This window comes from Taeniopygia guttata, chromosome Z (genome assembly GCF_048771995.1).
Source record: "Taeniopygia guttata chromosome Z, bTaeGut7.mat, whole genome shotgun sequence".
Taxonomy (NCBI): Eukaryota; Metazoa; Chordata; class Aves; order Passeriformes; family Estrildidae; genus Taeniopygia; species Taeniopygia guttata.
This window is the reverse complement of record NC_133063.1, coordinates 49,958,117-49,973,596: the sequence shown is the minus strand read 5'-3', so window position 1 is coordinate 49,973,596 and position 15,480 is coordinate 49,958,117. Positions and strand designations below refer to the sequence as shown.

General features: G+C 35.4%; 1 protein-coding gene across 1 annotated transcript in view; it reads right to left on the bottom strand.

The window, feature by feature from the left end:
- WDR70 (WD repeat domain 70) overlaps nucleotides 1-15,480 on the bottom strand; it is a 125,338-nt gene that overhangs the window by 22,099 nt on the left and 87,759 nt on the right. Inside the window, exons 11-13 of the mRNA XM_002195375.6 lie at nucleotides 12,277-12,376; nucleotides 6,296-6,380; nucleotides 5,141-5,279 (exon numbers count right to left, since the gene is read on the bottom strand). Coding sequence (XP_002195411.2) covers nucleotides 5,141-5,279; nucleotides 6,296-6,380; nucleotides 12,277-12,376 — 324 coding nt within the window. The remainder of the gene's footprint in view (nucleotides 1-5,140; nucleotides 5,280-6,295; nucleotides 6,381-12,276; nucleotides 12,377-15,480) is intronic.

The following is a 15,480-nucleotide window of genomic DNA, read 5'->3' as shown; positions in this document are numbered from 1 at the left end:
TTCATCTAAAAAGAAGCTTTCTTTATAGATTGTCTCAGAAGACCTTCCTGAAACATCCCTTAGAGTTATTTTCAGAAGTATTTAATAATTTAACTTTTGCTTACATTTGAGAAACTAAGAAAATATTAAAGAATCCTCCTAACAGAAATAGGTTTCCCAAAACAACCATAAATCTATAGTTTTGGATTGTTGCTTATTTACAAAATTCTGTGGGATAATTTAAAAACTTGCACATCTCATTTTGTAATATACACAAACTCATAATCTCGGCTCATTTTAAAATTAAATTATTACTTCAATTTTCATTAAAAATCAGCAATTTCTGTAACTATACAACTTTTTTTTTTTTTTTTCCCTTTCTCAGTGTCCATTCTTGCTTGGCAGTAATGGAGTGTAATACTTGTCCCTTCCATATGGGGAAAACAAGGACTCTACTGCTACCAAGATCAATCTTGTCTGTAATAAGGATAACTACCGGGTGATCCGTTGGAAGTAGCCAAATGAATGACAGACATGAGAGTGATTCAAGTGCCTATCCAAAGCTATTTTAAACTAAACTGACATTGGGGGGAATCTTGTGTACCCATTTCTTTTTTCCATACTCTAGGTATTTATAACTGGTTCCCATGAAGATCTCATGCTTGCATAACCAAAGCAAGAATTAAGAATAAACCCTCCCTGGCCTTCATCTGGTAGTGAAATCTCCTTTCCCTTCCAGACTGCATATCCCAAAGATGAAACCTCATTCCAAAGCAGCTACACGTCTTCCAGCCTCTCACACTACCTGACAAATAAAAAGGAAAACAGCCTCTGAGTTTAAGGACATAAACTCTGTACGCTCATATTCTGGCAGTATTGACATCTGTTTAAGTCTCCTTATCCACATAAACAGAGTGATGAAAGGTTCTGTGTGTTAATTATAGGCCTTGCACCTTAAATAAGCCTCTAATGCTCAAATTGAAAAAGTCCAATAAACTTATTTTATTGTGAACATTTCATGAGAGTGTGGAAGAACCTTTCATAAATAATACTATCAAGATAGAAGAGAAAGAGACAGAAAAACTATGAAAAGACTGCACATTCATAACAGGATATTTTAAAGTTCCATTAAAAAGAGGGAATTCTGTACAATTTAGTAAACATGACCCTTGCCACAGTACAAAGCCTTCAGAATCTCCGATTTTACCTTTACACACCAAGCCAGAACAAGTCTGGGGCACTGCACATAGAGCGTCAGCTTTCTTAGAGTGGCAGAGGCAGGAGCTCCAGCCCTGATGTAATTTTGATGCAACCTGCAGGAAGTAAAGGATCCTGCCATAACCTGCAGCACAGGTGATTTCTCTCCTTGATAAACTCAAGGAAAAAAAAAAATTCACTGAGTGCTATTACTTGTAAAATTCCTCTATCTGCATCAAGATATCTCAAAACCAGCAGTCACTGGAAGCAGACAGGATGGTCAGAGAAGAAGCAACTATTTTGTCTTTGTCCTGTTCACACCTCCTCCAGCTACTGGCCAAAGACAGAGCCTGTGGTCTCCAGGTCTTTTGACATTAGTTTTCTTCAAAAAGCATTGCTATTCATCTGAGAAGCTTGAATTCTACAGAAGTCCCAATGCCTACATGGTGGGATAGCATTCAGGAGTGGACACAACAACACAGCTGTTTAAGCACATATTGTGGCTGAGAAACAAAAAAACAAAAAAAAAAAACCAAAAACAGACAAAAAAAAAAACACAAAAAAAATCAAAACACTAAGAGCAAAAAAGTAAATTAATATTCTGTACCCAGCCACAACAGCAGAAACTAATCAGACTGTTAGCCCATTAGTAAAACCACAAAGTTTCACTCCAGCAGCTCTGAAACAGTAATGGATTTTCCCAGGAAAACTTGAAAGAAAAGGTGAAAAAAGGTTTGTGTGGTATGATGGAAAGGAATGCCAGACACAGCTTTGGTCAAACATTCCCATTAAATATTTTCTCATTACCCACTAAGTTCACTCACAGGCCAATTTCACTGGCTATTTACCAAGGAGGTTTAAGATAAAGTTTACTGCTCTTTACTGCTTTTCAGTTTTCTAGGCTTGTTGGCATTTCCCTTCAAAAAATCCTTGTGAAATTAAAAAAGTAACACATGAATAGTTTATACTTTTTCTTATACTGAGAAAATCTCTGTAGATTTTCTATGATTCTTATTATATATATTCTACCACTAAACTGCTATACAATTGCCTTCGGAAAGTTACTAAAAATGTCTTTTTTTCTTTAGCAATATGGACTCACTGAAATCACTGAAATTATTTCATTAGAAATGAGAGTAGATCAGACTCTTTGCAGACAGACAGAGGTGCATTTGTGCTTTTATTATACATATAGCATAGCATAACTTCAACTCTGCAATATCTAAAAAAACCCAAAAGAGTAAAATGACATATTTCAGCCCTGGGTAACATGGAAAATGTAAAGAAGTATAACACTTAGCTGCAGAAAACAAACTGAAATCTTGGATAACATTATGTGTTTATCTTTAATTACCCTAAATGCTAAATGCTAACTGCTATTTTTGAGAGTATAAGGAAAAAATGGAAACTAGGAAAGCAGCCTGTAGAAAGAAAGTAATTACCGCACTGCTGAAAAAAATGCTTTGATAAACTACACACAAGATATTAATCTCCCAGTTTACAGACCAATGATCTTTCCAACAAACAGCATTTACTGCTTACAAAACATAAAAGCCAGCTTCTTGAACGTTCATTTGCTTTTGGCATGCCTTTATGCGTTTATATTTCATCAAACATAGTAATTTGAGAAGAACAAGTAAAGAACACTAATGAAAAAGCCAAAAGATACAAACATCAGAAAGACCTTGAAAAAATATAATGCTTTTATTTTGTAAGACAACTTACAGGAAATTTTAGATTCAGATGATACGCTAAAATGTGTTTTCCTTAGATGTGTAAAGTTGTAAGCTAGACAGACTTGTTGTACAGGTATTGGTGGTGCTGACTCACTGAAAATTATGTCATAAGATCAGTATTTGTCTAAATTCTTCACTTATTAGTTCCATTATTTTCATTTCCACTATATGCAAAGCAGACGTATGACAGTCTTAAATTTTGTAACTACAAATGAAGAAAACCAGCAGCACTAAAACTCTGTAGACCAAAGTGATTTACTACAGTCTTAAAAAGTACCATATAAATATCAGCACCTATACAAATTTATAGTATAAAATTATGACCCTGCTTAGACTTGTAGATATACTTAAAATTTTACCATATTAGTGGCCCCAATGAAGTTGTTTATTGACAGTTTCTTACTGTTGGGTCTCCGTTTCATGTCTCCTTTGCATTTTTGAAACAAAGATCAGAAATTTAGCTCTTGACACTAAGAGAAACTGAGAGCAAAGGGATCTTTTGTGGACTCCCCTGTAGCACAATCTCTATTGGCAGGTAAACAGACCCTTTATTTCCAAGACTTAGAAGACAAAGTTACTAAACAAAAACGAAAATGTCTTTGAATGCAATAAAAGACCGGCAAGCAGTATTTCTCACTATTTAAGTGGTTTTGCAGATACAGGATCTACCATTGACAATTTCCTCCCTCTTGCAGCCTTAGAGCTTAAGTGATGTTTCTGCACACTGTTACTGACATGACCACTACTAAAAGGAGATACCATCATGAGCACCTCCAAACACTCAGGTCTAAGGAATTCAAATTCATTGTGAATGGAATTATGAAACTATTTTGTTTCTGGTGCCCACATACACGAGAGCTCCTACAAAAATCTACTTCTTGCACTTCATCTTATGTAGTTGTTTTCTTTTTCTCTGTCATGAAGTTTCAGAGGAGATGCTGAGGCATTCATGTTTTCTTTCAGAAAAAGGTTATACTTGGTTATAAGGCTTGTATCAGAAAATAAAAATCCCCAAGAAATTCACACGAGTTTAGATTGGTTTGTAGTTTTGTATGTTCCACAGGAGAAAAATATAAAAGCCAATTTCTGCTGTATTTGGAGAAATTATTTAGTAGTAAGTAAAACTTCCGAAGTCATATAAAATCCTTTTCTATTTAGATTATATGCTTAAGATGAAAACTGGCGTTCTTCCATGCTAGGAAAAAACATGTGTATTCCTCTTTGGTAAGAATTCAGCATTTTTAATTTTCAAGACAGCTACCACCAAAATCATAGATATAAGAAATCCATCTGTAAGCAGATTTCACCTTGGAATGGACTAATGGAGAAAGCAGGCTTTAAAAAGAAAAGAAAATACAAAGGTGGTGGTGTATAACTACATCCAGCAGAAAGAGATTTGGTCTGCTGTGCTAGGAAAGCCTGTTGTGCTCACTTTAAAAAAGTTCAGAAGGAGAAAATGGTATCCTGAAACAAAGTGACAAAATTGCTATCTTGAAATACTCCAACAACTAAAGGGACATAAGCATACACTGCCATACTTATCAGCAGCACTTCTGTTGTAATTTCACCCACTCCTATAGTGTATTATCACCTATAAGTTTACTGTTATATCACAAGAGTAAAAGGACCTTTTAATCTATGGTAATGAATTCTTCCCTTCTTGTACAAAGGAATAGGTAGTCAGTTCAAGCCATGTATAGACCCTTCTGTATTACAGGTTCACAGCTTCAGGTTTTTATAGTAACTGGTGAGAATTATGTTTTTTGATGGATTTCTAAATGGTGGCTTCTTTTTGCAACAAATTGCTGCATTTAGACTAGCTAGAAACATTCTAGAGTAACCATAATCTGGTCTCATGGACAAAAAGAAGTTTTGTCACAATAAGGCATTTCATCATGATAATTAGTGAAGTAAGCAATATAAATATCTGTGTATTTTAGGATTTGTGTCTCACTTCACAGATCTAGAAGGGTTCACAGAAATCCTTGAGTAATCTAATGCTAACACCAGAGCAGGGAAGCTCTATTGCTTAAATACCTTGTCCTAGGATTTTTTTTTTTTTTTTATTTAATTGAAACAATTATTCAGGTTACTGTAGCCCTATTGCTTACTCATGGAGTAGGAAAATCACAGAAGTGTTAGTAGGTAATGACCTGTATAAGGGAAAAGAAGCATATGAACATGGTTTCATTCATATTTTGAAGAGATGATTAAACTAAAATACATACCGCATCTGTAACTTCTATCTCATACAGCTTCTGGAAGCTCTCACGATCAAAGAAAAACAGCTTCCCACTGCCACCACCTTTCTTAACAGAAGTGCCTGTGACAAGGATCTTATCATCTGGACTGAAACAACAATCTGTTCTGTTGAAGAAAACAAAGCATCTTATTGGGCAGATAAACAATTAACATACCAAAAACTTAGATATAAATCCACTCCTTAAAACAATCTTTTCTATCTGTTAGTCCTTTCCAGACTTGAAAAAATTATTTTGTTAGCTGTCATCTATTGCTGTAGTTATCAGTTAGAGTTAGCAGTTACAATTGTTACTACAGTTGTGCACAAGATGTGCAAAATTGGCAGATTCAATAAAAATTCTCCTCCCAGCAAAATTCTCCTCCACTCAAAAGTCTTGCAATCTTTTCAATAGAAGAAAAAAAAGAAAAAAAGTTCTTTAAAATCTGGCTGTCATCATTAAGTAAAAAAATGTACTAATCATGCAATCTAGTTTTGCTGATGATACATTCTTCAGTGATGCAAGGTGGTGTGTTTATACATTGGCCAAAATTTTTTTGTTTGTTTATTTCTCCTTTGTGTTACAAATTGCTGTTAAGACTGGGCTGTCCATGACTTGCCTTTCTAAGATCTTGTTTCAAAATTACAAATTGTCCTTAGGGGATTTGGCTGTATTACAGCTATAGAAATGAAGCTCAGACCAATAAAAATATTGCAAACAATACTTAGCACCATGCAGTAAAATAAAATCAGCACTTCTGTAACCTGAATTCATATTACGTACCTTCATGTTATGTCTACTTTTTTCATTCAGCTCTTTTAAAATTAATTATAGACTAAATAAGAATAAGGTTTACATCTATATCTCATTACACACATAAGGGCCTCCTCTTGAAATGTTACTAATTTAATTAGACTTCAGACATATGAGACTGAAATATCACAAAAATAAGATCTTTTAAAGCAACATGAATCCCTGAAATAAAAAAATCCCAGAATTGCCACTGCACAGTTCTCCTTGTGCAATCCTCTCTGCACAATTGTGGACCTAGTGACAACTGAGGATAAGAACTTCAGCAGAACCCTTGCCCATTCAGCAAAAATACTGCTATTTCTGCTAGTTGGAATAAATTAGAATACTTACATTGGAAAGAAGCTGGGCAGTCCATCTGCTGAATTAAGAGGTTTTTTAAATTGCCTAATATCCCACAGCTTTAAAGTATCATCTCCTATGAAACAGAAGAGACAAAGGTTAGCAATAAAAAATTCAAGTCAAGAACTTACACACATCATAAAATTTCACTCTTTAATTAAGAGAGAAGGGGAACAAAATTATATAGTAGAAGCAACCAAAATGGGAACAATTTGGAAGTTTTTCCTCATTAAGTGACTATGACAGTGCATGGTTAAGAAGCTCAATATGCAGCACTCCAGTAGACCAGAAACTCCTCTTCAATGGCTCAGCTCCATTGTGGTAACCCATCCTATCAAGAACCACTATTCACAGTGGAATTAGATTCCTCAATCACTAATTTATTCTGTGTTTGTGAGCATTGATGTTTTGCTTCTAGGAGCAAATTTAACTTTCAATATATCTAAAGAAATTAAAAATGTTGCCATTAATGGTCTAGATCAAAAACTAAACAAGTTTTATATGTGCGGCTTTTACCTGTCCTGAAAAAGCAATCAGGAAGAACATGAAAAGCACATAAAAGTCTTCCCTCTTGTTTAGCACACAAAAAACTGCTATCTCAGTATGCAGAAGAGGCCCTGGAATCAGTCAGAAATCCTCCGGGAAGGGAGTGATGGGAAGCAAGAGAAACCACACTTGCTGTAACGAAACCTTTTCACCACACTACCTTCAGCTATAACAGCAAAAATCAAGGTCACAAAAAGAGATCTGTAGCAATTTTCATCTGTTTGATAAACATAGTGTGACTGTAGGCCAGTAAATGTCAGGCTGTTTATCCCTTTTTGAAAAGATATGACATATTAACAAAATGAGAACTGGGGTAAAAACTGAGATTAGTTAGTTATTCTCAGAGACATCTACGTCTCTGCTCTGACTGCCCTTCTGGAACATATATTTCCAGCACGAGATGAGCTACAGAATTTGAGCTTTGAAGTACCTCACTCAAGCACCTAGACACGTCTGAGCATTTGACAGCAGTGCCTCAGCACTTTCAAGGGTAAAAAGAAGGACATTTAAGCAACAATTCTCTTTAAAAATATTCAGACAAAAAGTTATAAAATTTTTCTGACCTAGGAGACAAGATCTGCTTCCTTCCAAAGTACAAATCTTGCAGGGAAGTAATTTGTGGTTATCTACAAGTATTTTGTGGATTCATAGCCTTTGAGCTCAAGAGCTCAAAGGAGGCCTTGGAAATAAAATGTTTTTAAAAGAAGTAACAAAAGAAATCAAGGCCGACAGTGCCCTTTACAGGGAAAGCAGTAACGTGTGGCCTCGTACATCATGTATGTTTATCTTAAAGACTAGGATAACTCCTTACTACAAAATATTTTTAAGATGTAGACAACTTAAATAAATGATGTCTAGAGCAGAGTGTATTTCTGTTCATTGGGAAGCTAAAAAACAACAGGAAAGAAAAATGTTGAGTCCCCTGTTTTGGGAATATGTGTTTTCTTATTGTTTCCCAGTAGACTACATCCAAAGTACTTCAAAGCATTTAGTATTGTAAAATGAACTCTCCCTTTTCCCTCCCAACCCAGCCCCCCACCCCCCACAAAAAAAAAAAAAAACAAACACTTATTGTCGAGATGCTGCATCTAAAGCACCAGCCCTTTATAAATGTATGCAAAGGACAGCATTTGGCCACTTTGCAAGTCTCCTGCATAGGGACAGATCTACGGCTAGCAGCCAAGGCTGTTCTGTTCCTAGTGGAATAAGCCTTGACATGATCTTCAAGCTGTAGTCCTGCCAGGTTTTAGCAGGAGAAATGCAATCAGACATGTAGCTATAGCTCCTTTGCTAGCAAGAAAATGTAACAAGCTGGTTAAAAAAATTTAGAACACCCTAGTAGGACTCAAATTTACAGTTGATTTCAAGTCAACATTGTCTTAAACTGAAATAGTTTAGAAATAGAAGAGTAAGAATTTGGAGAGGGGAAAATGCTAGTAGAATGACTTGCTAATGCTGTAAAACTTTACCATCATTAAGAATTTGCTCCAATTAATTTTTCCTAATTAAAACTACTAGTGTGTAAATGCAAATTGGTTCCTAAATCTAATTTGCATTTTGAGTTGAAATCACTGTCACTAAGATCACAGAGTATTGCCTTTCCTCAGCACCAAGGATTTTTCCCAGTAAGATTCTTGTATCAATGCTTAGGAGGCAGCTTTAACAGAGCTGCAGCAGTAGTTATCTGTTTTTAATTACTTTACACATGAACAAAAATAGTTATCCTTAAACAAAAGCATATAAACAGAAGTTGTGCAATTCAGTCTGAATAGTCAAAATAGTCTAGTCAGATCATTCAGTAGTTTTTCTTGATGGCAGACTTCTCCAAAACCCAGCAGGATTATTTAAAGCCTTTACAGCATTTTTAGTAGCATTTCAAACTCTATTTTTCACCATTTTAATAAGGATACCAATAAGTAAGCTCAAGACTGACACAATCAGGTCAAGACACTGTTACGCCAAGGTACTGATTTATCAAGAGGTAACAATTAGGTCCTAGAAAAACAGTCTTTGGTGAGCAAAGATAGGCATTTTTCAAATGCTCTTTAGTCAAAATAAGGCCGAAGCACTATAAAGATTTGATCTGATTTTTTTCTTTTCTTTTCAGAATATACTGACCAGGAAGACAAGCACATGAATGTGAGTAGGCCCAAAAAAAGCAAAAGTGCTGCCAGGAATTCACAAAGCCTACAGTCAGCAGCACTCTGTTTAAAAAGAGGGAGTCCTCTGCTGAAAGCGAAATTTGACGACAGAAATTGTTCACAGAGATCAATGAGGCAAAGAAGCATAGGAAATGTGAATTTTAAAAAGTTACAGCTTTGGAAACACATAGCATAAGAAGCTTACGAGAATATGTTTATCAACTCTGAGCCTTTTTATGAAGGTTTATACTACATATGCGAGAGAGCTTACAGAACAAGGTATAGGCTTCTGCATTCTGTACTGGTTCTACAGGAGGAGCTGCAACAACTTCACAACATCCTTTTGAGGCGTCAAAGATTGGGACCAAAGCCAAAGATCTCGTGAGGGAAGTCACAAATTGAGAAATCTATGCCTACATTTGGAACACTTCTCCACATCACCTGCATCCATACCAGCCTGATCAAATACTTAAGCGCACCATCCACTCTAAACATATGGAATGAACATACAAACATATGGCTAGAAGGATACTAGAAGACTTTCATAACACCATTTCAGCTCCAAGTGTTGCACTTACCTGGCTATGCCTATTAAAACTAGTAAATGTATTTCTGGCATGGTTAGAATGAACAGAAGTGTTCATCTTCTAAGAAATATTACTTGCTAAAACCCATCTGATTTTTGAAATGCCAATGATAACATATTTACTATGAAAAGCAATATGTTATTACACTACACAAAACAGTCACTATACATGCTGCTGCATAACCCTTGAGCTTACATGTTTTTATGTTTTAAACCAATTTAAAAATGAAGAAAGAAATACAAGTAAAATGGGGAAAAAAAGACCAGCAAAAATATCAGGAGTCAAAAATATTAAAAAAAATTTTACAGTAAGGTCTCAAGTCCAATCCTAATTCTTATCTCTCCCCTGCCAAACAAAGAAGATGTTCCCCAAATACTACCTTTCATTGTTTCAAGCATGCAGAAATATCACTTTCTTAAGTTTCTGTCAAGTTACTACCTAATATCCAACAAGAATAGCACTGGAAACTTTCATATGCAGCTCCTTAGGTTTTCATTTTCCCTTGTGCCTGCAGCTGAGCCATGCCTCATCTTCTCATATCCAACATAGATCTACATCAGATGCAGGAAGTCCATCAGGCTTTCAATGAAAGTTCCCATGCCCCAAATACTATCCTCTCTTTGATCCTCAGCACTTGGCAGGTGTGTTAATCTATGAATGCTGGATCCACATCTGCTTTTGTTGGTACAGATCCAAAGCAATACTCATATTAAAGCACTAACCAAACAAGTCAAAATAAGATATGAATCCTCCTTACTTTTTAGCATAGTGCACACAGAGCTCTTTTTTTCCTCTTAATACACTAGACAAAGGTAGCACTTTTACCCACAATGAGTGGCCAAATTTCTGTGCAGTCTTAAATTCTGCAAACAATCAATCAACATTTTATACAGCTTAGAGCAGAATGTGGAAGATAAAACCTGAGTAAATGAAAGTCTGTTTAACACGAAACAAAAACTGGAGACAGATGAGGAAGAGCAGGCAAGTAAAAGTGCCACATGCAATAAAAATAAGAAAAGGTCATTTATGTGGTCTACATTCATAAATGAGTAACAGAAGAGAATTTGAATAAATGGAGGTTTCAAGACAGCACTAGTAAATACCCCTCACTAAGTAACAGCCTTGTTTGCTGCTATATTTAAAAGCATACCAAGGTTTATCCCTAAATTTCCTAAAGAACGTTTGTGTGAATTTTATGTGGCAAGCACCACTGGCAGACAGACACAGCATTTAACTTAGTGCAGAATGGAAAGACACACAGTTCACATATTTTCCAAGCAGGAGAAGGTCCACACATAATAAAAGTCTGGTTCAGTGAGGACAAAAAAGCTTGAGAGCTTTTACCTCACCACTTACAACCCATTCATGAGCGGCAGCAGAACTCTGAACAGCAGCTCAACTCAGGACGCTGAACAGCAGTTATGAAACAACACAAGTGCCATTAGTGCCTAGGGCCTTCGAGGATAAGACTACAAAGTCCTTACTCTGAAAGACATGTTCTAGGAAACAACATCTGGAATCTTTGAAATGGCAAAGACATACAAAGAATCAGTGAGGCCGCACCCAATATCAGCTGCATTTCACTGTACCGACATGCACCGGTCAGACACTCTTCCCCCTTCAGGGACAGAGGCGCAGGGAGGACACAAAGAAAATGCAAGCTACTTGGCTAGGAAATCCATCCACTGCTTCAGAGTTTTTTTAATCTATGAATACCTATATTCTGGTATTTTGTGTATGTTATCTCATTCTATGTACCAAACTGACCAGATGTTCTAAACATATGTTAGGCACAGTGTTAGCCAACATTAATTTATACTGCCTCTCCATAGGCCTATTTATTTGGCCTTGGGGCAATGCTAATGCATACACAGAGCTTCTGGTTACAGCTGTTTTCCATCCAGACAGCTTGGCTTGTATGCTTGCACCTGCCTGCAAAATACTGGGCAGACAAATCTCTGCATGAAAAGTTGTCTTCAACAGACACCATCCTACCCCAATAATGAAGTTAATGAGTCCTCAAATATATCTTTGCCTTCTCAAGTCTTATTCTGTTGTCTAAGATTCATTTACAAAAGTTTCATCTGAAGCTTACAACACAAGCCTGTTTTCCCAGTCCTGTGGACATTCCAAATTCTTTTGCCATTCAAGTATATTTTTGGAAGGTCAACTCCAGTCATCAACTTTTGATATTTTTAATACAGATTAGATAAAAATTCAAATTAGGACAGAAAATTACATTGCCTAAGAAAGTTGTATGAGGAATTAATACCTCCAAAGAAGAGCTAGTGTTATTGAGAGGCACTTATCTTCCACAGAAGAACTAAGCAACAAAACTGGACTTTTTTATTTTTAGTTAAGCTAATTATTTTCTTTCAGTGTATTATTACTGCTAGACAAGAACACAGATCAGAAACTGTGTAATATAATCAGCAATGTTATCTTAAAATATTTCTTAACTGCTGTAAAATTTTCTTTCAGGAACATGGTACTGAAATGTGTATCAAATAAAAGTAGTAAACTGTGAAATACTTCATATTTTAATGACTAGTATCTGATTTCACTACCTTATCTCCCTCCACCGCATATAATTAACTCAAACAATTAACATGATCTATACGGTTTGTTTAATGAACCATTTCATTTCATTAAAAACGTCTTACAATTAACATGCCACAGGGTTCTTTCAATCACCTACCTCCTCGGCTGGCAAGGACAATACCATCATAGGAAAATGTCAAACATGAAGTGTCAGTGCCTGAAGCATGGGCTTGTCTGCAGTGGAACTTTGTATGTACCTGTTTGCCAAACAAAAAAAAACATTACAAAATAAATTACAATTATGAATCAAATAACAAATGAAACAAATGGGACAAACATTACTTCAAAGTGTTTTCTGTGCTCTGCTGCTATTCCTTATTCTAAACAGAAATCCCTGCATTTTTAGGAGGTACAGTAGCTAAGTATTTCCAACAGACTTTAAAAAATGTTACATTTGTTTTAGAAGATGCTTTCATAACAAGAGCATGAATGCAAAATTTGAATTCTTCATAGGTTTAATTATACAGTACAGATTTACATAGCATCAGTGCTCTTGGAAAATTCCCACTAGCACTGAACAAAGGTAGTTATGGCTTGTTTAAGATAAAAATACATTCCAAGACAGTTCTCAACACTCCCCTAAGTAGGCTTTTAGTTTCTCAGACTACCAAAATACAATGTACATACTTTGGAAAGGACAGAAAAGGACTGGAAAAATTAACTTCTGCCAAATTTAATCCCTGACGGAATTCATGGCTTACATAATAGAATAAAGTTCAGATATTGTGAGATTTGTGTTCCATTTAGATACAGTAAAATTCAAGTATGGGAACGATGCATGTTTTACTTTAATTATTTCTATTTTGCTGATAATCATAAAGAAAGGTTGAAATTACCTTCAAGTTCACATTTTGTTCTTGTATGGAGATCACTTCTTATTTATTAAGTCATTATTTAGTAAAACACCTAAAAATTCTATTAACAGGGAAAGAACCTCAAATTAAATTTAAATGGTCTTGTCAAGTCAAGCTTTCCCACCTCCCAACCAAAAACAAGGGTGTCTGCGAAGATTTCAAGACAGGAAGTGGAAACACAGGAAAGGAAAAAGGGAAAAGACAGACACAGATAAAAACAAATTTGAGACAGGTGATTCCTTTTTTAATACTGAGGCAAGAAAACCAATTCACATAGTTGTAAATTAGGCATTCAAGACTTAATTGTTTCCAGTGCAACTGTATCTAATCTTCCTCTCTGTAAAATGAGGATTAAAACACAGAGGAGAAAATGGCAGATTAGTGACCTTGAAGTCCTTTATTTATGGTAGTGATGAGCAAAACAGAACTCACGCATATAAGCATATCTTTTCAGATGAGGGGTTGAACAACATGCAGCAAAATCAGACCTAGAATTCCACCCTGAACAGTAAGAGCAGCTGCTCAGCGATCTTTATCCGTACTGTGCATTAAAATAGATGCATTTCTACAGAATATGATCGCAAAAGGAGAATGTAATCATGAAATGCAATCACACAGACTGATTTAGGCTTGCATAGAAATCCTTAGTAAATTTATCTTCTGATTTGTGACTATGCACCTTACTAAGGCTCTTTTAATGGGTCTTATTTTTTAAGTAAGAGATACCAACTAGTGAAGTAATTAGTGTTGTTTATTCTTAAGAATAGCTGTTCTAAATTTAGATCAAAAGCTAGAGAATCTTTGTGTGATGATATCAATAATTATTGCAAGCTTATTTTGATGTGCAGATTTGGTGAGTCATTCAGAGGAGTCACTCTGAAGCATACCCTCCACAGATGACTTTGCAAGAAACAAAGGGGGACTTCTAATACCAGCAACATGCTTCCTACAGTATTTGAACACAGAATGCAATGGCCTACACTTAGCCATAGTAATTGTTTTGAAATTACTGTCACCTCTACCCAATTATGCATATCCTGAAGTCAATGAACAGACTGTAGTTTACAACTGTTTGTCTTTGGTGGGAGTGTTTATTAAAATTAAAAAACATATTTTGTGCATCCAATTGCATAAAATTTTCCAAGTATGTGGAAATATGTAAAAAATAAGATGTGAATTGGCTATCAGGAAATAAATTTTCTGTAGTATTTGTTAAACACTAACAAGCAATTAAAACAATGTATTTTTTGTCTAAGAAATACCATGGACACTTTCAAAAACATCATAAATGATTAATATTCATACTTAAAAAATAACAGATTACATTACGATATTAAGCTAATTCAAACAAATTGATAAAACTTCATTTGGGCTCCATAACACTCCCATCCCTCCAGACAATGTCACACTGACATACATATATTGAAATACCATTTTTTTCACTCTGCTGCCCAACTTAATGTGAGGGTGTGGGGTTTTTTCCTTTCATTTCATCCTCCATCTGAAATTCTTTCCTCTTGTTTTGTGTTGGATCCAAATTAAAACACAGAAAGAGATCTGGGGTTCAACAAATGCCTTTTCTTTTATGCTTTACAAGTAAAAACCCTAAACATCTATAGATAGATAGCAAATCACATAACAGTCCAGAATTTCTGTTATTTTCCTATGGTCAAATATATTGATTTTATTTAGCATTTATTTGTGAATCCATCAATACCTAAACCGTATCTTTTAGGAATTAAACAACTCATCTTAAATTGGCCACAAGTTGCGCCAGGAGAGGTTTAGTTTGTATATTAGGAAAAATTTCTTCCCTGAAAGAGTGGTCAAGCATTGCAACAGGCTTCCCAGAGAAGTGGTTGAGTCACTGTGCCTGGATGTATTTAAAAGGCCTGACTGAAAGGAATAGTAAGGTTGCATCAGCCATTCTATGTCTTTAAAATAAATTTGCTCCATTTACCAGTAAAAAGATTGTTTTCCTAACTTTGAGCTCAGCAAGCTTGCCCTCCATATATTACTCTGCAAAGGAATATAACCCTGAATTGTACTACTAAATCAAATATTCTAAAATGACTGAAGGTTGAAAAGAAGTTTTTACACATACTGGCAAACATTCATTGGAGTTTTCAAAGAAAATAATGTTTTTGGCCTCTGACCTCATAGTATTTTTAACAGATGTCTAATCTTGCTAACAAATCATTAGCAAAAAAAATTGTTATCAGAATGTTTCTAGCTGGAAAGACATGAAACAACAGTACCAATGTAGGCAATTCAAAAATTTGATTCAAGAAGGGAAAGTAGAGCATTGAAACATAAGATAAAGATATCAAGATAATTAGGGCAAAGTGTATCTACATATCTCCTTCTTGCCCTTCTCCTTTTTCTGCAGAGGTGCCTGCTATTATGAAGTAATCGTCATGTGCCACATAAAATTTGACAAGTTCATC